This window comes from Notechis scutatus, chromosome 3, assembly GCF_049901735.1.
Source record: "Notechis scutatus isolate UNSWTSFEM ecotype Mainland chromosome 3, rNotScu1.2, whole genome shotgun sequence".
NCBI classification, from domain to species: Eukaryota; Metazoa; Chordata; class Lepidosauria; order Squamata; family Elapidae; genus Notechis; species Notechis scutatus.
Window position 1 is genome coordinate 25212630 of NC_142011.1, and position 27636 is coordinate 25240265.

Genomic DNA, 27636 nt, shown 5'->3' on the forward strand with positions numbered 1-27636 from the left:
GGTCATCACATTAGGTCACAATCTAGATCGGTCAATTTTATTATTAATTGTGTAACAATTCAACATACCCAACAAAATCAAAACTTCTTGGGAATGATCCAAAGTATGTTTTAAAGACTGATATGGGTGAACTTTTAACTTATACTTAATGCATGCCCCATTTAAAGCCTTTGTTGCTTAAAAAAGTTTAGCTTTGGCTGAACTTTGTAGCTGAACATTTGATACACCGCTGGTTTGTTAAGCGTGTCCGATATGAAACTTTCCCATGCTTTCATCTAAAATAAATCAGAGCTGGTAATGTGAACAAAAGAACCTTTTATTATTGCACATAATCCAGAATAACAGCAAATAAAAGGTCCTGGATAGCATTGCACAAATTGTCATATTTTAAAATTTTTTTAAAACATGTGATTTCAAAAGGTATGTTTCTCGTGATGATACATCTGTCATCTTGAAAGCCCTGAACTTTTGAAGAATATCAAACTATGTTTGAAGGCATGCAAATTGAGGTAAACCCACTCCTGCTCACCTGAGGAAGCAAACTCCACAGGGCTTGTGCACATATTAGTCCCAATCCAGAAGTTCTTTGGGAGAGGCAAGAAGTACGAGGCAGATCTCTTTCCTGTAGGACCTTTCCATTCATCTTAAAAAGGTCTATTGTGCACAAATAGAAAAACTCACACCTGCAGGGACTTCCATATGAGGCTCTGGATTTTTTGTGTCATCTTGTTCAAGGTGATATTTGGAACAAGGAATAAAGAAGATCCTTTGAACAATCTTAAAAGTCAGGGTTCTCAGAACTGTAGGAAGAACTGGCATTATTTGAGAGCCAAAAGGCATATGTGATTCATTTCCTCTCTATTAAATTACTTACATTTATTTCTTTGGTGAAGGCTTGTGCTTTTAATGTAAACAAAGCAGTTGCTAGTGAATCAGGGGATACCAATGTATGCACAAGCACCAAGAAGCTCCTTCTCTTTACAGATATATATAAAACATACATGGCAAGGACAGTCAAAAATGTTTTGTGCTCCAAGTGAGAGCATTATGTGCTATAGTCATCATCCATATTACATTTGAAAAGGATAAATTTCAAAATCAGTTTTGCAATTTGGCATGGAGATCCAGCTGTCTAAAGTAAAATAATTTAAAAAAAAACAGCCTCTGGACAGATAAGTCTGTGGATCTTGCCCCATATATCCCACAGACACCAAATGTATTTATTTTATCCTTATCATTACCTTGCAGAGAACAAAACATAACAAAGAAAATAACCACACAGTATTTCTGCAAAAGAGAATTCAGAGGTGGATGGAAATAACCCTAACATTTTTCAAAAAGGCTCAATTTTGTGCTTCATGATAAATAAAGGACATTGACATTTCTCAAAGAAAATCACGTTCCCTGTTGTAAAGCTGCTGGCATACTAAACTGTACACCTAGAAAGCCAGTAAAGAGGCTGTCAGGTTTCAAAAGCAAATAACAGCCTGGTTATATTTAAGGGAATATATTTAGATGAAAAGGAAACATAACAATAAACGCCCCAAAACTGCCTATATTGCTATTATTTCATGTTTGAAGGACAAAATAATCTTCTACAATTTTCTAAGCAGTGTTGCCATACCTCATTCATTTTTAGAAATCTTGTTTTTCTCCTCCTTCAAAGCAGAATAGTTATTAAACAAGCTATCGGGAACAGCATTCCTGTCTTCCAAATTCATTTTCAGCAATTCATGAATTGTAAGTCATCTGTTTTGAAAACATGGATTACCTGCTGCACTTAAAATCCTGTCATTTTTTGGCACCTACAATTACAGTCTCTTATACAGTAACGCATTAATTTTCTTATCTATTTTACTTGCGCACATTTAACCCACAGCTGCAATTCCAAGGACTGTCACTATATATATAAAACAAATCATTGTCAGTTTTAAAGAAGGCACTTTTTAAAAATCTTTTTGGAAACAAAAATCCTCGTTCTCTCCCCCTCAAGGAAAGTTGGGAAAGGGAACATCCACACACTTTAAAGACAAATTCACATACTGAAATTTCAATGACAAGTCATGTGTGCATCTGAATAAACAGAAAAGGACGGAGGGTAAAATGGATCTTGCCACAGGTCTGATTTTAAGGAGGGAAGGGGATAAACAAAGCTAGCAACAAAAATACTCAAGGCACTGTATAGTTATTAAATGAGCACAGATTTCATTTACCAACATTTATAGCAAGCCGCATTAAAATGCAGCCTATAGTTAGTAAGCTAAAAAAATTTCATTGGTGTTTAATTGTTGCTCATCAGCATCGCAAAAAGAATTGCTTACAGTAAGACCAGGTTTCAGCATCCTTGCACTGAAATTCATAAAAAGATAGGATTTATTTTGTTTTTTTCTTTTTAATTGTGACTTTACTTATGTCTGAGAATGAGATCTGCTATTCAGGGAAAAAAGCTTCACTCGTTTTAGAATTATATAGAATTAAGAGCAGGTGAAACCACCAATTTTTCCTAACGCCGTATTCAATTTGGTTTGTATGGGGAAACTCTATGCCCAGATTAGGTACATGCTGCCAATTGGTTGTCAAGAAGATTGCTTGCCCATATTTCACTTTTGCTCCCTTCTGGATCCTTGGCTTTGCTGGCTGTTGCTCCATTGGTGCTGCTAGCTCTATGATGTGTGCAGTTTATCCTGGAAGCTTTGTGACACTTGTGATTGGGAGAATCTTCTTTTCTTTAAAGCCTCCAAATTCTTTGGCGAACTTCTTTCAAGCTTTTGCTTTGAGATAATATTAAATAGGGCTAGTCTCCAAAGAAAGTAGCTCCAAGTATGATTGACAAAAACAACCACTTAGGCTTATACACAATATAGACAAGTTGGCATACTGTAGCAGTTCCTTGGAGTCTCTCAACTGCTACTGGCCCAGGACAAGTGGTAAGGAAGGAGGACATCTAAATGGAAACTTTTAGAAGCAAAGAACGAGCTACCATCCTGGCCCTCTCCCACCACTGCCAGCTAGCCAAATTAAAGCAAAGCTGTGTAATCAATGAATAAAGAAGTATGGGGAACAACACACCAAAGAGATAAAAGCCGCTGCAAAAGCCCGCATGTAGCCTGCTAAACATTTAGATATCTAAATAGATCCAACTGAACCAGTTCTTCATTGCTCCACTTCTATATTAGCTACGAAAGTGGATGAAAAGTTCTTCATATCCAAATCCTAAACTCAATTTGAGGTTGAAAAAGTTTGAGAAGAAATGAATGTGTTGCTTTGCTAGTGGAGAGAAGCATCAAATTGGACAGTGGGGGAAAGGGAAAAATTGAATGCCCAAACACTTTGGCTCTCCTAATAGAGCTAAAAGAAAAAAAAGAACACAAAACTAGAGCTTCTAGAATGCAGAATCTAGGATTGGGGAGGGAGGGAAGTCCTTTACAAGACAGGAAGAAATTTTAGGCCCTAGTTTCTAAACCTTTCCTATTGACTCTACCTTTTTTGACTAAGGCCATATTAATGATTTTAGAAAACTGTGTGTTTTTTTTCAGGGACTTGGATAATTGCTCAAAATACAACAAGGGGCATGCATGAATGCCTCCTACCCCCAGCCACCTTCAGCATATTCTTGGAGTTAATCATGATTCAGAGCTGCAGCACAATTTAGTATGGGGATTGGAAGATTTGTACCATTAAGTCTGATGTTTTCACAGTGAAATTCAAAGAAAAGACTTTTTAGTTTGTGTTTCCATTCCACAATTAAGATGAATCCTTGTTTCTTCAACAAGTGACAGTGGAGTTCATCAAAATTATCTTCAAAGCAACACAGAAAAAAAAGGGGAAAAAAGGAAGAACAAAAGAAGTTGTAAAATTTGAGATCTCTTCCTGCTATGGTTGGAGCAAAAGAGTTTGCCAGAAGCATGGTGTAATTGTTCATGACCACAGTACACTCACTGGGTGCTTCTATGCGTCTTCCTTTTAACATAGCTCTGAATGGCTGATGTTATTTCTAATTAGGATGGTTGTTTGGACCAGCATAAAGTTCTGTGAAGATATAAAATTTAAAAAATTAGGAAGGTAACAGAATTCATAATTTTTAAAAAATGTTTAACATTTGCGATACTACCCTAGGAAAAGGTTAACGGGAGAAAGTTCCATAAATAAGAGAGGCTTTCCATAAGAATTAAAAACTAATAGCTAATATTCTGGTTTATTACCTGTGCTTTTAAACAATCCCTATCCCTGGATAATAAACAATATTGTTCCTATTCCATTCCCCATACTTGTCTTTTATTTCCCACATTCTTATTTTTGCCTGGTTAATAATTTGATGGTATCAGCAGCCATCCTGTGGTAGAAAATAGAATAATTCATATAAAAACGAAGACTGTATCAGTAGTTACTCTGCAGTTTCAAAAAAGGCAATGTTTGTATGATTCCCATACTTAATCCACAGAATGAATTTCCCTGAATAGCACACACTGAATAGCAGTTGTTGGGAAGAAGCTCTCAGCAAGGGGGATGACAATACCAATATATGAAGTGGCTTTGATCTTTCCAACCTTTCTCTCTTCTCTCATTCATCTTTATTTCTATTTAACTGATTAAAAAACAACAACACGATGGTCTGAGGACATTTCCATCACGTTCAGTTAGAATATTGTTAAAAACAAGCACCCCACTCTTTCTGTCTGACTGAAGTCAAACAGTACAAACTGTGGCTGACATTTCTTTTCCTATCAGTTCTGGAATGCTTATTGTACCAGTCTCTATAGACAGACACAATGAGCGTAGGTAGTCAGGTATGTGGAGGAAAGATCAGTCAGTGGTGGAGGTCAGGAGAACAAAGAGGAAGCCTGATGAATGAATGAATGGAAGTAGAGAAAATTGAGGAGGTGATGAAGGGGAAAGATGAAAAAAGGAGACATGCAAAACAAAAGTGAGAGAAGAAACACAGAATGGAAAACAAGAAAAATATGAAGGTGAAAGGGAAAGTTATCAGAGAAGAAACAGAAAGGCAATACAGTATAAGGCATGATAGAGAGATAATATACAGAGAAATTAAAATGGATCAAGAGGACTCAAATGGAGTAATTAATAGACCTTGGAGAAGAGAGTTGAGATAATTATTTCTGCTTTAATTTGCTGGTATATTGTATTTTAACTGGAATTTTATCTCATTTTTTATTATTGTGGCTACATACGGCTTGTTTTATGTTTTAAAATATCATGTTGTGAAGCAACTAGAATTACTATAATTATGACACCTGTTTTTTGCATCTTACAAACAAATACTCTAAGTTTATAGAAAATGCATAAAACAGACCTCTGTATCATTTAAGAATTATTGTAAGCCCCAGCCATTGCTTCCTTAGACACATAGTGAGATGATCCAGGTTTTGAGTTTAAAAAATGACTGGTGTCAGCGAATATGCTGATGACATTCTTATTAGAAACTATTCTCATTGAACTGAATGGAGATTGAGTTAGAATAAACATGATGATTTATTTTATTTTATTTAGCATATGGCATGTGTTAGCCAGGGATCACCAAGGTGGCTGGCTGCCTCTGTGAAAGGAATTTTTTTCAGATGGTGTTATGCAGATGGTGTTTTTTCAGATGCATTTATTTAAAACATTTAAAGAGCCACCCATTTTATAACCAACCTTGGGCGGATCCCAATAAGTGTTGTCACTCTTCTTTATTTATTAAACAAATTTATATGACTGCTCAATTCATATGTGGTGATTCTGAGCAGCTTACAACATTAAAAATCCACAAAACTCTTAACCACTACCATCCCAGTAATCCCTTAAAACCTCTAACCCCCACCTCACCCAAGATACTCTTACCTTGTTATGATATCTCATCATGTCAGAAAATGTACAAATAAGATAGACAGGCCAATGTTCAATAAAATGACCATGCAGATGATTATTGTGTTAGGTCCCTAAGAAGGAAAAATTCAATGATTAAATATTAAATATATTACATATCTATTATGGTTTAAAACAAAGACTTAGATTGAAGATATCCTCAAAATATGAAACAATCATAATAAAAATAGACTATCCATCGATATGCATAATGATCCTGCTGAATTATAACCCCCAAGCCTAGGAAGTAGGTCCAATTGTGAGAAGGGTTGACAGTTATAGTTCACCAACATTTAGAGCAGGGGTGTCCAACCTTGGCAACTTTAAGACTTGTGGACTTCAACTCCCAGAATTCCTCAGCCAGCAAAGCTGGCTGAGGAATTCTGGGAGTTGAAGTCCACAAGTCTTAAAGTTGCCAAGGTTGGACACCCCTGATTTAGAGCAACAGGCATTGTTGCCTATTCCACATACATTAGAATTACAAGAATAAGAACCTTGTGCTTACATAATACCCTTCTTCCATAGCTGCAAGGATTACTTTTAATTTCAATGTTATACGAACTGTAACTTTTAATGATAATTCAACCAGAGATTATGAAAGTTTCTGCTTTCCACTAAGTATTAAACTTACGAACCGCACATCCATGTTGTATGTTTATTTTTTGCACATCTAAAATAACAGTAGAAGCACTGGATCATCCAGTTCTAGAATAAAGGGAAAGATGGGAAATCTCCCAGGAATTCCAGAGATATAAGCCACGCTATGAAGCAGGAAGAGAAGCAGTTTGATATAGTGATTGGCACCAAGCTAGAATCTAAGAGGCTGGGAGTTCTAAAGCCAGTCTGTGGACCAATCCCTCTCTCTCCCAGCTCTATGGAAGAGGCAGTGGCAAACCATTTCCAAAATTTTGGCAAAAAAACCCTGCAGGGATTTGTCCAGGGAGTTGCCAGGAATCAAGATGGACTTGAAGGATACGCCTCTCTCCCCAAAAAAGGAATTAGGAAAGGATATCTCTAAAGAAGGAAATGGCAAATGACTTCCAAAAGCACTGCATGGAGAGGACTAAGAAATTGGCTGGAATTAAACTTGACTCAAAGGAAATTATATACAGTACTCCTCCCAGCCACACAAAGAAGAGTAGCATATTTTTGACTATTTTAAACTGCAACCTACCATTTCTAACTCCTCTCTGGTGGACTTGTTAATACATGTACTGAACTGAAACATATTTAATTTAGTCTAAATAGTTTTTCCCATGCTGCTTACCTGGCTTTTAGGGGGAATATAGGTAATAATGTATGCTTAAGTTGTTGGAAGTAAGTTGCTACATGAACTTATTGGGCATCTATGAACTTGATCAATACCTCCTAGCCCAAGTGTTCCTACATGATGGGATATGTTTGGAAGAGGGAACAAAGATTTTCATAGGCAAATTTTCCAGGAAATCATAAATATAGTACTTTGGATACTCTCTCCTAGAAATCGGATGTTGAGCAGGAATTTGTTTTGGTGCAAACTGTTATTAAACACCATCTTATGCTCATACATACAGTAACCTATCAGTATAAAAGGGCTGTAAATCTCTGCAACTTGCTTTTAAGGAAACTGAATTTTGCACCTATTTCTTAGGATTTTCTTAGAAGTATTTATTAGCAAACAGTATTTAATGAGAATAACTTATTTAAGATAAAGTGCTAATGGCTCTATTGTCAGTTATACACTGAAATATTGGAGTTTTGAAACAATTTTTTACCAAGATCAACTTATCAATTTTTTACCTAGGCATGATGGGCAGCATACAAGTTAATAAATAAATAAAGTGCAGTTTTTCAAAGAAGAAGTACAAAATGTCCATGCGCTGACCTATTTTCACACAAATATTAGGAGCAAGTGGAACATTTAAAAAATGGCTACCCTATTATTGCTGCCCTCTCCCTAATCAGACCTGCTAAATGAACAACTATCGCTGCTATGAAGACAAAAACAATTTACCTCTTCTTTTTCTACCACCTCTTTTGTGGCTGTTTCTGGTGGAGAAACTTTTTTCATCACAGTCTTGGGCTCAGTTTTAGCTACCATCTTGGTTTCAGGCTTGGTTTCATTCACGGCTTCTACTTTCTCTTCCACTTTAGGCTCAGGTGGATGTTGCTTCGGCTCAAGCTTAGATTCTGTCTTGATTATTTTTTTCTCTTTGTGACCTGGTTCATGTTGGGTGACAGGTGTACTTTCCCTCTTTTCTAGCTCTAATTTGTGATCCACTGCTTTCACATCAGCTTCTGGCTCTGGGGACCTTGACTTGGCAGGAAATGTGGAGTCCGAGAATGGCTCTTCTTCATTATCCACTGGGGGAGTAACTGGAGAGGTCCGCACCGCATAACTGTGATATCCCTCAAATAATTTAACTTCACCTTCCTTCTTTATCCTTTCAAGAGGCTTGATCTCCATCCTATCTGTAGCAATCTTCATATGGCTAGGATGGCTGGGGCTCTGAGAAGCAGGTCTACTGTTACTTCCTGACTTCTCCACTGTTGCCAGTAGAGCACTAGAAGATGTGTTGGGTCTACTTCCTATATAATTCCCATTCTTAGTATGATCTCCATTCCAGTTCCCAGGGCTGAGAAAACCATCTTTCCGAGAACCCTGCTTAGCACGCTTGGACTCAGGTGGGGTGCCAGATGGTGATGGAGTCGGAGCTGGACTCTCCTTAGGTTTCATAAACTCCTGCTCATCATCTTGAGGACTTTCTGGAGGTGTTGCTGGAGATGTCTCTTCAATAGGGGGTGTTTCTTGTATATGCTCTACATTCTCCTCGTTTTCCATGAGTTCCTGGAGTAGCCTCCTCTTCAGATATTCAGGGCCTAATAAGGAAAAATAAAACTCTAAACATTATCAAAAGGTCATTTAATTTCTCTAATACTTATGCATTTGTGGCTGGTGGTTAGTCAAGCTTAGCCTTGCCACCTCTAGATCTATGAATGGGATACCTCATCCCATCATGATGTTAATTAAAGGCTGACTCATCATTTTGTCATGCTGTGCCAAAGAGAAATTAGTAGATTAAGTCAACCTGCTGTCGTTCAATGAGACATTATTTAAATTATTTTTATATCATTAATTTCATATAGCCTGCTGGAGACTGGAAACAATATAAAAACCATACAAGCACAGGAAACAATGCCATCTCTAGAGATGGTATTGAAAATGACTTCCTGCAGCCCTGTCTAAACAAACAAACATTTTTAGTAATCATATGTTCTATGGAAGAGCTCAATCTTTATTGCTCCTCTCCCACCAGCAAAAGAAAACAATTTTAAAAAACCCACAGCACAGTAGGAGAGCACTGTGTGTGTTGGAGAGAGGGACAAGGTAAGTTTTTTTAAAAAGATGAAAGACTTTGTTCCCTAATCTCTACTCAGCAAGCAATTAGTATGACCAAATCTTACAACCAAGTCTTTATTAGATTGATTAATTGTTACAATTACTGCTTGATAGTGGAGTGCTATCCTTTATATAACCCTTTTCATTCCATTTCCTTGTAGCAAATACTAAAATAGCAGAAGCCTAACTCTGCTACCATCTAGTGATCATTCTGAGTTTTCAGCCTGGATATGGTAGCCCTACTAATAAATAATCTCTGCCTAGCTGTTTATCTGCACATAGAGATACATCACTTGTATATCTTCTCAGGCATATAACTTCTGTATAAAGACTGGGATGGGAAAAAGAATCAGTAGAGATTTGTCCTTAATGTAAAGTGAGCTGTCAGATGGGCGCATTGCTTAGTAATAAGATCATCCACCTGTGACATCAAGATCCCGTTGGAAGCATTGGAGAAGTTGACCTGACTTAGTTAAAGAAATTCTGGGTTCAGGTTGCATCTCACTGCATTCTATAATATCTGTCTGTACCATTGCCATGGGTTACATTATTATTTATAGGCTAGGCAGAATCAGTCTGGTTTTCTCCACTGGTCCTATATCCTTCCCTCACAACTTTGAACATGCTTATAATGTGAATGAAGTAATTAGTTTTAATCAGCAAGGTAATATTTATGAGTATAGCTAAGATGGCAGGAAACTTCTTGTCTTAAACCAAGATCAGAAAAATCTCCACACTTAACTTTTAAATCAGTCTGCATTACAAATGTAAATTCTACACCAGTTCAATCATCTTTTGTGTGTGCATTTCCTCCAACATTCAGACACCATTAAGTAACATTTATAACTGGCAGGGTTAATGTATCAGAGATTGAATAATAGCTTTACATCAATTTTACAATTTACATCTAAATTACTTTCAGTTTTATAAATTATAGCTGAATATTAATTACAATTCAGAAAAGCTTTCTATCTTAGTTCTCAATGGTATAGATTTTATAAAATGACACCAATACTGTAGATCAGTGGTGGCTAATCTTTTTTGGCTTCTGTGCCGAAAATTATGTATGTGCGCTAGTGTGCACACACTCGCATACCAGCACCTAGAAGGCAGTGTGCGCACCCCCCATGCCCCCTGCACATGCGCGTGCAATCCCCCCCACCCCCTTACCTGCACTGTGCCTCACAGCTGATTTTTCAGCTGGTTTGAAGCCTTTTTCGGCCTCCCAGAGGCTTGAAAAAAGCCTCTGCAAGGCTTTTCAGGTCGAATAATAGGCCCGTTTCATCACTTCTGGTATTTCAGGAAGTGACGAAACGGGCCTATTATTCATCCTGAAAAGCCTTGCAGAGACTTTTTTCAAGCCTCTAGGAGGCCGAAAAAGGCCTCAAACCAGCCAAAAAATCAGCTGTGAGGTGCACGCATGCTCAGTGAGGTAAGTTTGCTTGTGGCTCGCGTGCCGGCAGAAATGGCTCTACATGCCACTTGTGGCACGCGTGCCATAGGTTCGCCATCATGGCTGTAGATGAATCCTCATAGCAAATGGCAAATGTTGTTTTAAGGGAAGACAGAAAACAAAACTGGAGCAGCTAAAGGCCAATGTAAATTGTCACTGATGTGGGCTGGGAATGGAACAAAGGCAGCATCATGAGGACATGTCCTTCTAGAATAAAAAGCAAGATATCTTTGTGCTGCTGTGAGAGAGAGACAAGAATAAAACTATACAGGTAATCCTTGACTTGTGACTACAATTGGGACCACAATTTCTGTTGCTAAGCAAGGCAGTTAAATGAGTTGCGTCCAATTACACAACCTTTTTTGGCACAGTTTTAAAGCTGCAGTTGTTAAGTGAATCATGAGGTTATTAAGCTGATCCAACTTCCCCCATTGACTATGTTCGATGGACATCAGTCAGGAAGTTCAAAAATTGTGATCACATCACCCCAGGATGCTGCAAACATTGTAAATACATGCAGTTGCCAAGCACCTTAATTTTGATCATGTGATCATGGAAATGCTATGACAGTTGTAAGTGCAAAGACTGGTCCTAAGTCTTTTTTCAGTGTGTTTTAACTTCAAACTGTCACTAAACAAGTTGAGGACTACCTGTAATTACATTCCAGAATTTGCTATTGCAACTGCCATCAGTTGCAACACTAGATTCATAGTCTGGTATCAATATTTAGTAATAATCATGGGTATTACTGGGTTACTCCAATATCAGGGGCAAGCAAATTTGAATCCGTTCCCACCAGCCTCATTCAACATGGTAAGTGAGAATCTATGGGAGATGTACTCCAAAACACAAGGAGGACATTGCAGGCTTACTTCAACATTTGGTTACGCAGTTGTGGGAACTAGAAGAGCCTTTATTCTGATCCAGCCAGGTTCTTCTTCCCATTGTGTTTAATTTCAAACCTCTGCTTGGAATGCAGCCATAAATGTGCATCACTGCAATCAATATCCAATAGTGTCAAGACATGAAATATTCATATGATTAAACCCAAAATAAAGAAAAAGGTTTTACAGAGAACATTACAAAATCTATGCAATATGCTTAGCACAAGTTCTTGCGCACTTTTACTTGGAGTATGACCATTTGATGCTACAGCAACTAATTCCTAAATAAGCTTGCACCATATCAGGCAACAAATCTATGCATTCTGGAAAGTTTGATTTTCATACTGCTGGCTGTTTGTACTAAAGCGGGACAGGAAGAAGAGATACCTAAGAGCTTTATTTTAGCCAGCTTGCTTTGCCTACAGGCACCTGTCAGTCATAAAAAGACCCATTCAGGGCTATTTATTTCTGGATTCAAGCACACTGTTTGGAAGCTATTTTACCAGTTGCTCAGAGTTCTCAAAATAGCCCTCAGCAGACTAACCATCTGTGGTCTTGGCAATAAAGGTTACAACATTTTCCAACTCTGAATGAATGATAAAAATGCACACAAATCATAGCTTTCCCCTTTGATTAATCAATTAAAACAGAGGTCCCCAACCTCTGGGCCACAGCCCACTAGTGGGCCATGAACTGTTTGAAATTGGGCCACAGAAATGGTGGTTGAGTGCGCACATGCATGCATATCCCCACTTGCGCATGCAGTGGGCAAGCATGTGCACATACACACACCATTTATATGAGTGGTAGGTGTGCAAGCACATTGCTCATGCAAATGGAGCTGCACACACACATGCACGCACTTGTGGCCACTTGGGCAGAACCATCTCCTCTCCATGTACCATCCCCAACAGTCTGTAAAGCTGAAAAGGTTGGGGAACTCTGGATTAAAACATAGACCATTCATTTGCTGATTAAATGCCAAATGTTTCCTTATGTATGTGCACATACATGCTGGTTAGGACAAGGAATGTATATCGATTTGTAAATGTAAATTGTACTGTGTATTTAAAACTATTTCAGAGAAAAGGTTAAGCTAAGCCTTGATGTTTGAAAATACTAGAAACTAGAAACAAACAGGATATCGGAGTCAATATCTGTTTTCTTTCATTGCAAAGAAAAGTTATTGTGTTATTTTGTCAGGAATGTTTTGCTGATAAAACTATGTGATAGTATTTTTCTAATAAAATATATGCTTCTCCTGTCTTATAAAAGACATTATCCCTATTCATACACTCTCCAAGTTGGCAGAAAGGTGTGCTCAGAAATCACTATCCACTACTTGATTCCTCCTTTAGCACAGCAGATTAACAGTACACATTTGCTGTTTGATTATTCAAAAGTAAATGTGGCTTTGTTCAGTAATCTTATTCCCAGACAAGTGCAAATGAGATTGCAGCTTCACAGGCCATTGGCAATAAATTCTGAAAAGAATGCTAAGGTCCTGGATGAGCACAATACATTCTAGGAAAAAATATGAATACAAATAAATGGCATGAATATTTAAAAGTATAAATGTAAGAAAATGAATCTAAGCTAAAGCAACCAAAGATGTATAAATATTAGGAAATGCTTATCCATTTCATTTTACTTGTAGAAAAGAAACAGGGAAACAAAACTACTGAAAATGAGCTAACACTGCATGATAAAATATAATGCAAAATAAGAAAATAATAGCAAAATGTTGGTATGCCCTTTCCACCCCAATATTATGAGTAGTGAAATCTCCACAGCTGTGGATATTTATCCAGGATTGATTGAATGAAAGTCTGAATGGCTTAATAAAATGGTTTTGCACATACACAAAATGAGCATACAATAGAGGCTCACGCCATTATTAAATTGATTTCTCTTTTTTCTAATAGACATTCAGTGTCTTCAAAACTCCAAGCAATCCCTAGCTGTGACCTTTCTTCTGACTTAGTGATGCAACTGGTTAATTTTAGACCTCATTTGGACATTAAGTTTATTACTTGGGAATACACAGATAATAATATATAAAGGCAAGATATTACAATGGAGTTTGGACTGGACAAACGTGCCATCCTTACCTTATAAGGTAAAAATAAAGAAAAATCCTTCAAGCTTACAATATCAAACACGCTGAAGTCAAGAAGGTTAGAGGTGAATATATTATGAGAGTGAAAAAGATCTTAAAGTCCAAATTCAGTGGAAGCAATACCATCAATTAACATCTGGGCAATTCCAGTCAGTAGATACACTGCTAAAATAAAGGACTGGACTCAAGCAGAACTAAAAGCGCTGGACAGGGAGACCAGAAAAATAATGACAATGACCCAAGCTGTTTTCTCAGCAGCTTCACTAAAGATTATGGAGATGGCTGCTTTTTGTAAAATCTTATCACATATATTGTCACATATGGAAAATGTTAACTTGCTTGTTGGTTTTACATAGCTCACCAACCAATGTGTAGATGAAAGTCAGTAATTAAAGACTAGGATGAAGAACTCTTCATTTCTTACCTGGCTGATAGAAGTCTGGAGACAATTCTCTGGCCATCGACCTGGCTAACATGGATTCATTGTTAGCTGCTATTGCTGCTTGCTCTGCACCTTCTGACTTGGCTTTGGCGTGGGCAGTCCTGTGAACATAACATCATTGTGGTATTTAGTATAGAGAGATGCTATAGAACAGGCCTGTCAAACTGGTGGTCTGTAGGCCGGATGCATCATGCGCAGATCACGTCCACCCTGGCTCCGCAAAGGCAAAAAAAAAGTTGCAATACATCATGTGACATGATCAAGTTTGACAGCCATGTTATCGAATGTGCCTACTATTCCTTCCAAAGTGGTCATTCTAACATCAACAAGGACTATTCATTCCATGGCCTCAAGAAATGCATTGATGGTGTCAGCCTTCACAAGACTCCTTTCTTTTCTTTCGCTATCTTTTCGGCTGCCATAGTAACAGAGGGAGGGTGAATCAATTGGGATTTGTGGGGTGGGAAATGTGCTGGAGGTTTTAGAGAATGAACTGTATAACTTGGGAAAAACTTTATTGTTTATGCTTATTCGCTTGCTTACTGCGCAAGTGCAGCTCTTTATCAAACTAGGCCAAGGTCAACAGCCAGATGTCTGCATCACCACCTGAAAATGCCCCACACGACATTATCCACATCTTCGATTGGATGGACAGTTTGAACTATTGTGGGTGGGAACATTGCCATTACTTTGTATATGTGTTTTTCACGTGTAAATCCTCAGATCTAGAATCCTTTTGATGCTACCACTTGATTTCCAGTAAAAGATACCTTTTCTCTATAACAATGGAGTCTAAGAGTGTCTTTCTTGGATTTTGAAAGATGACCAATTACTTTTTCTACATTGTCTCACTTATTAACCATAAAACTAAAATAATTGCTCCCAATACTTCTAATTTTTTTATCTCTAAAGACCTTTGCTACATGCTGTCCACCTTTACCTATTCTTGAATAAAAAATGAACTACCATCTTTTCTGTCAATGTTCTACACATATTGGAGGATATCTTTGTTTTCTTAATATTCACTTTCCAATTTTACTTTCCCCATGTACTCTTTTAAATCTTCTTTATTGACAATAAAGCATGTTGTTTATATATCTGATTTTTTAATCTTCAATTTTTATTCCAGCTGTTATTTCTTCCTCTCCTGCCATTCTTATGACTGCTTTGCAAATAACTTTAGTAAACAGAATAAGAATAACAGAATAAGAGAGTAGGAAGGGACCTTGGAGGTCTTCTAGTCCTACCTCCAGCTTAGGTAAATAAGTAAACAAGTACATTTTATAAACTTACAAACAAACAATCCATAGTTATTCTCACTATTTAGACTTAGATTAACTTTATTGTCACTTTGAATGTATACTACTCAGCATATATTAAAATGAAATTTCATTGCATACAGCTCTCAAAGGGTCTCCACCTCTAATATACACTACATTATAATAAATAAATACAAAATTATGCATATACCCACATATATTATATGACATGGAGAAACAACACACTCTAGTTCAGATGCATACATATATATGGCGAGCAAAACTAATCTTGAGAATTTACCAGTCGGATGACATGTTACAGAATCTGGTAGTCCTGCTAGAAATACTTCAAAACCTCCTCCCAGAGGGGAGGAACAGAGACAGACTATAAAGTGGGTGTGTAGGGTCTCTAACAATGCTTTGAGCTCTAAGCACATAGGCCTATAACAGGGGTGGGCAAACTACGGCCCGCGGGCCACATCCGGCCCGTTGGTCTGTCCAATCCGGCCCACCCCTGAAAAAAAATTGCTGGGCGTGGCGTATTGCCCTGTGCCACGTGGCCCCCAAAGCTGCAAAACAGTGCGGAGCACTCTCGGGGTAGGAAAGAGAAGAAGTTTGCAAAGGCCTCGGCTGGGAGTTCGAAATCACCTTCGAGTGCGACCTCTCCGAAGGTGAGTCCCCACCGATCCCCCTTTTTTTTCCGGGGCTTCCAGGCTTAAACTTTGCAAAGGCAAAGTTTGCAGGCTGGAGCGTCTTCCCGCCGAGGAGTGGGAAGGGTTCCACCTGGCGGGCGGGCGGGCTGCTTGGAGCGGGCTGCTTGGAGCCACCTAAAGCTAGGCCGCTGCTGGTGGAGCCTTGCCCTGCCTTGGTGCCCTGTTTCCGGCTCGGCGGTCCTGCTCGGGCGGCACTTTAAAAGCCTGCTCCCAGCACCCGAGCAACTTTCCAGCAACTTGCGGCTTCCTTTTTCCTCGCGGGCGCCTCGTGCCTGGCCCCAAGCCGTGCGGCGGAGGGGAAGCCCGCGGGCGGGCTGCTTGGAGGAAGCGACCCGGCGACGCTCCGGGTTTCTCCTTCTCTGCCTCTCCCCTCTTGCTCCTCAGTTGCCCTGAGCTGGTGCGGTTCTTTACTTGGGCAGCCAGACGGCCGCAGCAGCGCCTGCAGCAGCAACAGGCAGTTCCGCCCGGGCTCCGCTCAGGTGTCCGGCTGGGGCTGTCAGGAGTTGCACGCCGGCGCGGCTCAGCGCCTCAGTCCCAGCGTTGCCTTGGGAAGGGAAAGGCAAAACCAGGAGCCGCTGAGCCTGAGCCCCGGTGCCACTGCTGCCATTGCAAAGCACCACCGCGGCTCTTCCTTTTGCCTTTCCCTTCCCGAGGCAACGCGGGGACTGGAGCCGCACGAGCTGCGCCGGCGGTAGCAACTCCTGACTCGGGGCCTCCGAGGGGAGGGGAAGGAGGAGAAGAAAGGGGGGCGATTCCCAAAAATCTTGTGCTGACCCGGCCCGTCTGTCAAATTTTAAAAGTCAATGCGGCCCCCGAGCCAAAAAGTTTGCCCACCCCTGGCCTATAAGCAGTATCCTGAATGACAGGAAGTGAGCTTCCTATAATCTTCTCGGCTGTCCTTATCACTCTTTCAATGGACTTTCTCTCTGAGGCACTGCAGCCACTAAACACCAAATTCTTGAGATATACAAAGTATAAAGTTATAGAGTTATAAAATGTATGAAACATAATGCAAGAAGAATCTTAATAAAGCTGATAGTGGCCAATAAAATCTAGCATCCTGGGTCCATACTGGCTAAATTGATGTATCTGAGAAGTTCACAAGCAGGATTTGAGGCAATGACCCTTGCACTCTGTTCCTTGAAGAACTATTCAAAACCATTCTGGTTGACCTGGAAATAATATTTAGCCACCACAGCAAAGAAAAACAAGAACATCCAATTGTCTACCTTTGGGACGCACTAATTATCTTTTAAGTCAAAGTCATCTGAATGACTTTTGTCATTTCTTGTGACAGTGAATTCCACAAGTCAACTTTACATGACAAAGTAAAACCTTCAAAAACATGTCTATGCCTATATTCCAAGTAAAGTTTTTTATAAAAAAATAATCACAGTAAAACTGTATGTTAACGGCACCCTATACCAAAAAGTCTCCTTGATAACCAGGATGGGGTTTTTTTGTGATGAACAAATGCCAACATGAAATCCATGTTTTTTTAAACTGAAACTATTAGCTTTTTAGTTAACCCACTCAGAGATGCATAATATGCTTTGAAGGTAAGCCTGTGTGGAAATATTTCCAGCATCCTGGTGTCTTGTTCAAAGCACTCCATCTCCTTAAGTATTTGGAGACACTTAGCTGGTGAGGTAGAAATTGGCAATTTTAAGCCTTGACAGTTCACAGAAGGCCTCCAAGAAGTTGTAAGTAGACAGAGCATCTCCTTTTTTGGAAGTGTATAATCAGTGTGATTAAATCCACTGTAGGCTGTGGGAGGCCTGGTGACATATTTATGTCTTTTTTGTGCTTGAAGAACTGGTGCTGGATGTAAAATGCCCAGAATATGCAGCACAAGATAAAAAAAAATCTCGTGTTGCCTTTTATTTCTTCAAAGGAAAACAGTAGAATAGATCACAGCATGGCAAAACCAGCTAGAGTTGTCACTAACCTAGAAACAACATACAGAATTTTAAACTTCTAAATACAAGTTCCAGTAAATTCTGATTGCAGACTAAGAATATCCAGTTAGTAAAGAGCCAGGAGTGCAATTTTATTTTGCATTTATTTTTTATTACAATATGCTTTTTGGCTTTGTAAACAACTTAGAATATTCAACCATTGCTCTGTTCCGATCAGAATTGTCTTTACAGTTTATTCTGACAGTGATTGTCCACCATATCAAAATGGTTTCCCAGCCCTTCTCAGAGATACTAAGAATCAAATTGGCAATTTTTACATGCAGAACTGCAGACCTATTCCCATTTCAAAGGTAGATTGCTAATTGTACATTGCCGAATATTCAAGAAAAATACTCCATGCAACTGATTTCTGAATATCACATACTGCCTTCATGAAAAATGATCCCAGTGAAAATGCTGTGCCATGACTGTATGAATTCTGGAACAAATCTGTACAACTTCTCTATTCCTTTTACTCTCTTAAAGTAGCTATCATTGCCATATTGGAATATGGAGTGTGTTGAGTAGCAATGAAATGCATTCATGCTGGTTTGAAATGTCTTTGGATGCCTAGATAAAGATGAAACCAGAAACTTTTCTTTTGGATTTAATGGAAAAAAATTTAGAAAAAAAATGGAACTTTGATCTTATGTATATTGACGGCAAAGACTACTGTATACACAAAAATGGAATGATATTTCGATTCCCACCATGGACGAATGGCTACAGAAGCTGATGGAGTTGGCAGAGATGGCTAAATTGACCATTTTGATCAAAGAAAAGAATATAAAGGCTTTTGTTCTGAGACAATCAAGCTCAGAGAATATCAAGGACCTCTCACGTAGGTATTTTTCATTCATAAATTTGGGCAAAATTGCCAATGGTCCTGATGTACATATTGTAGGTTTAGTTCATCAACAATAGAGCAATTTCCCCTTCTAGCTAATTCCATGAACTAAATAAATACATTGTGGCAGAGCAAACACTGACGATTTTTCCAAATCAGTTTAAAACACACACACAATTTCTTTTAACACCTATCCATCTTCCTGTGCTGCTAGAAATTCGGTTTACTCTGCCCCACCACCGCTTGTGTCCAATTCTCAGACTGTTTGGACAAGTCCCTGCTGTTTTTCTTGGTAAAGATTTACAATGGTGGTTTGCCACTGCCTCTTTCCAATGGTTGAGAGAAAGTGACTGGTCTAATGTCACTCAGATGGCTTCATGTTGAAAGTGGGACTAGAATTCATGATCACCTGGTTTCTACCTTGATGCCTTAACCACTATACCAAACTGGTTCTCTAAATGTTATATTATGCAGGATCAAATGGCAAGCAGAGTAAGGGCAAACAGCAGGACAAGCTGTAGAAGTAGGTCTACATCCAAATATATTACATTTAGAATGGGAAAAAAGGACAGTGGTATTAGGAACAGGGACAGTTTAACCTCATATATCTGGGTGTACAGATGAGGGATATACAGTTTTTGGACTTCCATACAATGCTGGTCTTCCTAGACATCTAGAATAGACTTTATTGGCAGAGCACTCTCTCTTGAATGAAAGCAAAGGTGAGCTTCATCCATGATGATTAATATTTGTGTTAGATGAAATCAGTGCCTAACTAATGCTAAAAGTAACATGCAGTATCCTATAGTCTAGTCTCTAAATAAATATAATCATCAGCTTCTGAATCTATTTCTGTTTTGGGGATTAAAGCAGTCTTTTGAATATTACTTGGAGAATGTTATGCGGGGACTGAATATATGGATCCCTGGATTTCAAATTGAGCTCTAATTAAATCTGAGCAAAATGAGGCAGCTGTTTGTGCCCAAATCACAAAGCTCCATGGTAGCTCAACAATGGCTCTTGACAAGGTGGCATTTTACCACACCTGAGATTTTTCCTGGATTTATGGCTATTTGAATATTTATGGGCAGGAAAAAGTTTGCCCCAATGCAAACATTTCTGGAACAGAATAGGAACAGTCACTAAATAATCTTGCATTCAAATTACTGTAGTGTGCTTATTTGATGCTGTTTTTGAAGATTATTTGGAAAAGAAAATTGCTGCAATATGTAACACCACATTGTTGGCATCAGATAACTATTTTAGCACTGTCTTGTGGACATTGCATTTCTCCCCCCACCCTCCAAACAAAGCTTAGAGCAGAGTTCAAAGTACTGAGAATCAGCTATAAAGTTCTCTATGGCCTTGGCTGTGTGTTTGGAATCACTTTCTTTGAGTAGAGCCTTTTTATCTGTGTCTTGATTTATAAGCAACTCAAGGTGGCAAACATACTAATATTCCTACCTATTTCTTCCACTTTTACAATCTTGTGAGGTGGGTTGCCGAGAGAGAGAGAGAGAGAGAGAGAGAGAGAGAGAGAGGTGGGACTTTGAAGGCAGCCTTTCTCAGTGGCCACTCCAACTCTATGGAACATTTTTCCCTGCTGAGGTTAAGATGGCCCTATCCTTGTTCTCTTTTCAGAAGGAGGTTAAGATCTTCCTTTTCCAACAGGCCTTTGGATTGTGAGGTTCCATGGCTGCTACATTCAGTATCCAACTTTTCCTTTCCTTTGTATATTATGATTTTATTTTGGTTGTATGTTTTAAAAGAATTTTTGGTATTATTTTCAAGGTTGAAAACTAGTCAGAGACTACTGAGACAGCATATATATTTGTAAAACAAACAAAACAAAAAATAAATAAAATATCATTAAAATTAAAAATCTGATTTTTATTTTCCTGTAATTTAATGAAGAGACAGACCTATAGTAGACATTTTAAAGCAGGGGTCTCCAACCTTAGCAACTTTAAGACTTGTGGACTTCAACGCCCAGAGTTCCTCAGCCAGCAAAGCTGCCTGAGAAATTCTGGGCATTGAAGTCCACAAGTCTTAAAGTTGCTAAGGTTGGAGACCCCTGGTTTTTTTTAAAACAAACTTTATTGATTATAGAACTAAAATATCAAACAAACACATACACAACACACAGAAGAAGAAGAAAGAAAAAGGAAAATGATTAAAAACTAACAATTCTACTATCGACAGTCTATGGTTCCTTGTTTGTTATCAATATTGCTGATATATTTACAAATACATCTTATTGCGAATATATAATTACTACCTCTTTTACATTTTACGTTGTTTACTAATATATTTTCTATTTTTGTTCTATCCAGTCATACCAGCATTCCCAGCTTCTATAATATTCTGATGTTTCTTTTTCCTTAAATGCTAAGGTTAACTTATCCATCTCTGCACAGGCTGTTATCTTCTGAATAACCATTTCTGCTAGTTTCCAACATCGTGCAAAGGTTATTCTGGCTGCAGTAAGAATGTGCAGCATTATATATTTGACTTTTTTAGAAATTTGTCTATTAAATATCCCCAATAGGAAGAATTCTGGTTTTAATTCAATTTGCTCCGCCATTATTTCCTCTAATCATTTTTTTATTTTATGCCAGTATCTTTGGGCTTCAGTGCAGGACCACCACATGTGAAATAATGTTCCCTGTTTCTTTTTACATTTCCAGACCCCTGTTTTAAAGGATCGAAGTTTCACTGCACAGAAGCTCTCAATTAACACTGGATCGAATGTTCTAATTTAGGCAAGGCTTTATTTTTTGACATAAACAGATTAAACATGAATCAAGCTCTACAAGAAGTTTAATACTATGAGATTCCACAGATCATTAAGTGCAGAAGAGACTGAATAATTAATTGCTTCTTTTGAGTGTCCAGAAATGAACAATTATATTATGAGATAGATTGAGAAATTGAAAAACATCATAGGGAAAGGCCTTGGCAAATCAGTTTTTTTTCCTCTTAAAAAACTACATTGACATGTTGATGAAGGCACTCAAATTAAGACTTTTGTTTTTTTCACTCAACATCAGGCACTTAGCAAGAAAAGAAAATATTCAATAGAAATCTCATATCTAAAAGAGATAGGACCTAAAATTATTTGCTAAGAAGGCAAACTGAATGAATACATAGAATGGAAAGTTACAATATACATATTTCATAGTATAAATGTTATTTTCTTGTTCCTAAAAAGGAAGTTATTTTCATAATGCAGTGAGCTGAGTAAAAACAATAAGGCAAGGGAAATACTGTACAGTGGCAATGAAGGAGAGGTACAACAGCCAATCAGGAAAGGATTTTAGGACAGGTGAAGCAAACTGGCAATATATTTATATGAAGGGAAGATGGTTCACGTTGCATTATTTCTTATTATTTCTTATACTTCAACAGAAATAGGGTTGCTTCCCCCATTCCTAGTACCTGCTTGGTCCTTATAACAGCCTATGAAATTGGCTAAGCTAAGATTGAAAGAGATCACACGTTTCATTAAACTATGATTTACTAGGTACATAGACAATAATAAACATAGTAAAACATAGCCAATGGTGAGTTAGTCAACAAACCACAATTAAACAATCTATGGTTTAACATAAATCCTATCCGTAATTATTGGTTGTCTCAATGAGATTATTTGTGTAAATATATGCTATCTAGCTTTAAAATTATGAGAAAATCCCTGATCAGTATTGATTTGAATATATCAGTATAATTGCATTCAATTATTGTCACTTTATACTTTCACAATTCATTGTTTAGATTGGAATGTTTGCTCCATCCTCTGAATCATGTTTCCTCTTTGGCTACATCTGAAGGTCCCCATTCCTTTCTTTGACTCTAGCTGATAAACCTTGTGGAAAGCAAAGTACATCTTATAATTTTAATTCTGCTCATTCTTGGCCTAGACCAGGCACGCTTCAGCTCTCCCAGGGTGATGAGAGTTGTAGTTCAGTACATCCAATAGGTCCTCAGTTGGAGAAATTGGTCTAAAGAATACTAGCTCAACAATAGCTGTTGGCTGGAATCTTTCCTTGGCTGTAGAAAAGATAATTTTATTTATTTTTATTTCTTTATTTGATTTGTCAATTGCTTACAAGATAATAGCAATAAGTATAAACATGAGTAAGAATACAGGAAATAGGTATGAATAAATGGGGACAATAGGACAGGGACTGTAGGCACTTATGCACACCCCTTACAGACCTCTTAGGAATGGGGTGAGGTCAATAATAGATAGTTTAAGGTTAAAGTAGTAGGTGTAGAGGATGTAACAACAGTCAGGTAGTGTATTCCCGGCACTGACCAATCTGTTGCTGAAGTCGTACTTTCTGCAGTCAAGTTTGGAGCAGTTTACATTGAGTTTGTATCTGCTGTGTGCTCTTGTATTGTTGCAGTTGAAACTGAAGTAGTCCTTGACTGGTAGGACATTGTAGCAGATAATTTTGTGTACTACGCTTAAGTCCAACTGACGGTGGTGTAGTTCTAGGTTGTCCAAGCCCAAAATTTCAAGCCTGGTGATGTAAGGTATTCTGTTGCGAGCAGAGGAGTGTAGACTCGCTCAATTGTATTAATGTCCGATATTCCACTATAGTTAATAGACAGTTTAATAGACAGCTTTAGCACACAGATATCTTTCAGTCTTTTTATATGAATTATCTTTAATGAGAAAAAAACCTGCCTTGACAATCTACTGTAGTATATCTCCTACAGAACCAGAGAATTCATAGCTATAAAATACAGTATTGCCTTTCCTAATTTGAGCATTCTCCAATTTTGCATATTGTACTGTAGGTGTATAGTGCAATATACATGAAAAATACCAGAAAGCTTAGATAAGGCTATGCCGATAGGGAATTCAGGGAGCTGAGGTTCTCTTCTTTAGATGGCACCTAGGCTGGGTAAAGCCGATGTGCTATGGGTTGGATGGAATCTGTATGTGAAAGGCACAACTGTGGGGGGGAACACCACTCCCCACTTTAAATATACCCCAAACCACATTTGGGAAATGAATGGGCTTCTCTTTCTCTTGCTTGGAATCCAGAGCAGCTGTTAATTGGAAACCAACAAGTATGTCCATCTTATATTCTTTAAAGGTTTTTCTGCAACCACATTTTTAATACTGTAAATGAGATTTGGATTAAAAATAACTTCCTCAAACCCTGCTTGGATGCCATCTAGCAGTCATTCACAATAAACTAAAGACAGAAAGAACAAAGCAAAATATACACATTTCTTCAGAAGTAGTTTTAAAAATTGAAGCCACCAGTGTGTGATATTCTTTCACCCCATTTTTTTATGCTGCATGGATACACAATATTGGTTATTTTCTCATTTTGCTAACACTGAATTCATTTTGGCCTGTTTCTCTACCAATTTGCCATTAATTTCTATGTCTGCTAAGGCCCTTCATTAATGCATCTCAGATTCAACTTCTTTCTCTTTGGAGAGAAAGGAGATAAAACCAGATTAGCATACCCAGAATCAGTTCCAAAATAAATATTGGTTGGTTCCACCACTGCGGACATATCGTAGCCCTCCTTTAAACAAGGAGCCTCAACATGCCACAGAAGCACACCCAGAGCCAATGGTGAGTGTCAATTGCATAGCGGTGTGCAATAGCACACCAGCCCCTCGCTTGTGTCGTCAGATCTGCTTAGCCAAAGTCTACCCAGATGGATGCCCAGAAGAAGCAGTGAAGATGTATGTAATACTGGATCTTCAGAGCGATCGCTCACTAGCCAAGTCCACATTCTTCGACCTCTTTGATGTTCAGAAGGAAGAAGTGCACTTCACGATATCAACATGCACTGCACCAAGATGCACAGCAGGGAGGGAAGCTACTGGACTCCGTATAGTCATTAGATGGAAGTTCCCAGTTCCTAATGCCGCCCGTGCTGGAATGGAACAGGATACCAGATGACCGCAGATGCATTGCAACACCAGAGGTAGCTAGCAACATACCTCACCTGAAGCATATGGCTCATCTATTTACCTCCCTAGATCCTGAAGCCAAGATTTTGCTCTTGCTGGGATTCGATGCCCCTGACGCCTTAGCGCACACTGAAGTAGTCAGAGGCCCGAGATACTCACTCTTTGCCTTCAAGACAGATCTGGGTTGGGGAATCTCAGGAATTGCCAGTGGTGATCGGATGCAGGCCCCAACCCAGGCAGATGCCTTAGCACCATCCATTCCAACAGCCTTCCAACGCCCTTTAGCACCATTGAAAAGAAGAATGCCATTCCATCCTAAAAGGCCGCCGGCGACCAGTACACTTTCGCTAGGACACCATAAACAGCCACCAGCAACCATCAGTCGTCCACTAAGATGCTCTACATGGGCATATGCCTCCGTAACACCCTTTCAAACAGCTTCCCAACACCCTTTGACACCATGGAAGCAAAAGTACCGCTCCAACCCTAAAAGGCCACCAGAAGCGACCACCAGACTTTCACCATTGGCACCAAGAATACCTGTCCACTCTAAAAGGCCACCAGAGGTGACCAGCAGACTTGCACCAAGAAGCTCTACACCTGACCGGTCACCGACCCTGTGTTGCTGTGGAGAAAGGCTGAATTTGAAGATTGAACCTCAAGCTTTGCATGCTTTGTTTTGTTTGATGCTCTATTGCTATATACTGTTTCTCTTAGTTATATAGCCAACTGTTTATTTATTTATATAGTTATCTCCTATTCAGTTAGTATTACTCTTTACTGTTTATCTTAGTTAATTGCTCTTTACCTAGTTAGTGGAATTTACAATTCCAGGCAGGGAGTGTGCTGTCCAGACAGTTTAGAGTTAATGGGATTTGGGGTAGTTAGTTAAGACTTGTGAGCTGTCCCCTTAAGGGAATGCATCATGGTAAATGTAGTTAAGGTATCCTGGGAAATGTAGTCCATGTCACGTGGTCACATCTGTAATCCAGATTGGTCACTGAATTGACTCTTGGTGGGTTGGGGGAGGCTCCTTCACTCTTGCCTGAAGCCACCATACCATGCGGCTGCTTCAATCATCATGGGGTTGAGACTTTATTATCTTCCTACACCACAATTCAGATATGCAAAGAATTGGACATTAAGAAGAACCTCATCATAAATGTGAGTTGACAGAATGCCTGATGAACCAATAAAAAAGACTTTGTGTGGATGCTTTGTGGAGTTGATCTATCTGCCTTTGTACAGTATTTGTACAGGACAGGCAGAAAAAAGGCCTAATATGAATTGCCCATGAAAATAAAAGCTTTAAAAGCAACTATTACCTTTCCTAAAATGTAGGGAAATTTGACCCTGCATATCAAACTTCTATTAAGGCAATGATAGTTTATTCCTGTCCACTAGGAATTGTTTTGCATATTCAATTTATTTCCAGCTAATGAGCAAAGCAATCATTCTTAAATCCATTGCTAACACAATAAAAAAAATACAAGAATAGCCAGGCACTATTAGCATAGTTTGGTCTTTATCCAATTTGCACTGTAAATTCCTCACCCCATGGTTATTGTTTATAATTCTCTGGAACTGAACTCACTTCACCAATTATGCTATGACATCAGATGTTTTCAAATTACACTTTGCCTCCCAGCAAGTTATATAGAAAACTAATTCATTGTATTCTTACGATGTCATCTCTTTATTCCTGGCCCTTGTTCAGGCATTTTTCTGTCTCTTGTTCACAGTCACAGATCAAGTCCAAGGACATTTCTACACACACTTGAATGCAGTCCCAGAATGCATCCTGGGTGGATGGGTGGGAGGGAGGAACAACCTGTATATTTCTAATGTGAAACCATTTCATATGTCGTAATGTATCAGACATGTTTGGGGGAGAAAGGAAAGAAATATTTGGGATATTCCAGTGCACTTTTTCTTTATCATCCTGTCCTATCTTATATTCCAAGAATATAAAGTAACTACAGATATGCCCTGGAATTTACAAGAAATTCCTCAAGAAAAAGTTTTCCTGTATTTTCTCCACCAAGAAAGCATTGGGCATATGTAATATTTAGCAGTATGTTCCTGGCTTTTGTAATTCAATTTTGCAGGTACCATTTTTCTTTCTACACCTGTAGACCAGTGATCACTATGAATAATTGATGTAAAGATAGTTAGCTGAGTGACGCTACATTTTCATCTCTTTTCCTTGTCTAAACAGCTTCGTTTGTTATTTATTCCTGTATATAAATCTCCTTTAAAATGAAACCAACAAATGAACCAGACTTTTCATCCTTTTCTTTCTCTTTTTCTCCTGATTCTGCCCTGTGCCTTTCCAATCATTCTTTTTAATGATTTACCCTCTTTCCATAATAGAAAAGATCACATTACTGGCTCTTAGCAATCAATAGACTTAAATAACTTAGGCTTTCCCATTATCCTTTTTCTTTAAATAAAACTTATGTATTTATTTTCTTTCAAGTAATCACCAACTTTAAAAATACATTCTTACAAAAATATATATATTCTTAACTTCAGTTTTTCTCTTTCCACAAATTCTTTCCACTGTAGAAAACTATCTATGTATCCCCATGGGTTCTGCAACACATGAAATTTCTCTGTAATAAAAAAGTTGATGTGGAAAAACTATTAAAAAACGAACTTTGAAAAGTACAATATTGAAAGGAATACTTACTCTGTTCCACCAAGGGGATCACTTTCTGTTGGCTAGATATTATCAGAGATCTCTAAGCGCTGTTGAGGTCAACTTTATCATA

The 27636-nt window shown here is 38.4% G+C and overlaps 1 protein-coding gene across 2 annotated transcripts in view; it reads right to left on the minus strand.

Annotated features, from left to right (window-relative positions):
• Positions 1–298: 298 nt before the first annotated feature.
• Positions 299–27636, minus strand: part of JPH2 (junctophilin 2) — a 57577-nt gene continuing 30239 nt past the window's right edge. The window contains exons 3-6 of one of the 2 annotated variants that reach the window (XM_026665013.2): positions 14122–14240; positions 7856–8721; positions 5839–5936; positions 299–4029 (exon numbers count right to left, since the gene is read on the minus strand). In XM_026665013.2, the coding sequence (XP_026520798.1) occupies positions 5856–5936; positions 7856–8721; positions 14122–14240 (1066 nt within the window). In that variant the 3' untranslated portion in view covers positions 299–4029; positions 5839–5855. Of the gene's footprint in view, positions 4030–4314; positions 4334–5838; positions 5937–7855; positions 8722–14121; positions 14241–27636 lie in introns of those variants that run through there. The other variant, XM_087959335.1, reaches the window with a different exon arrangement.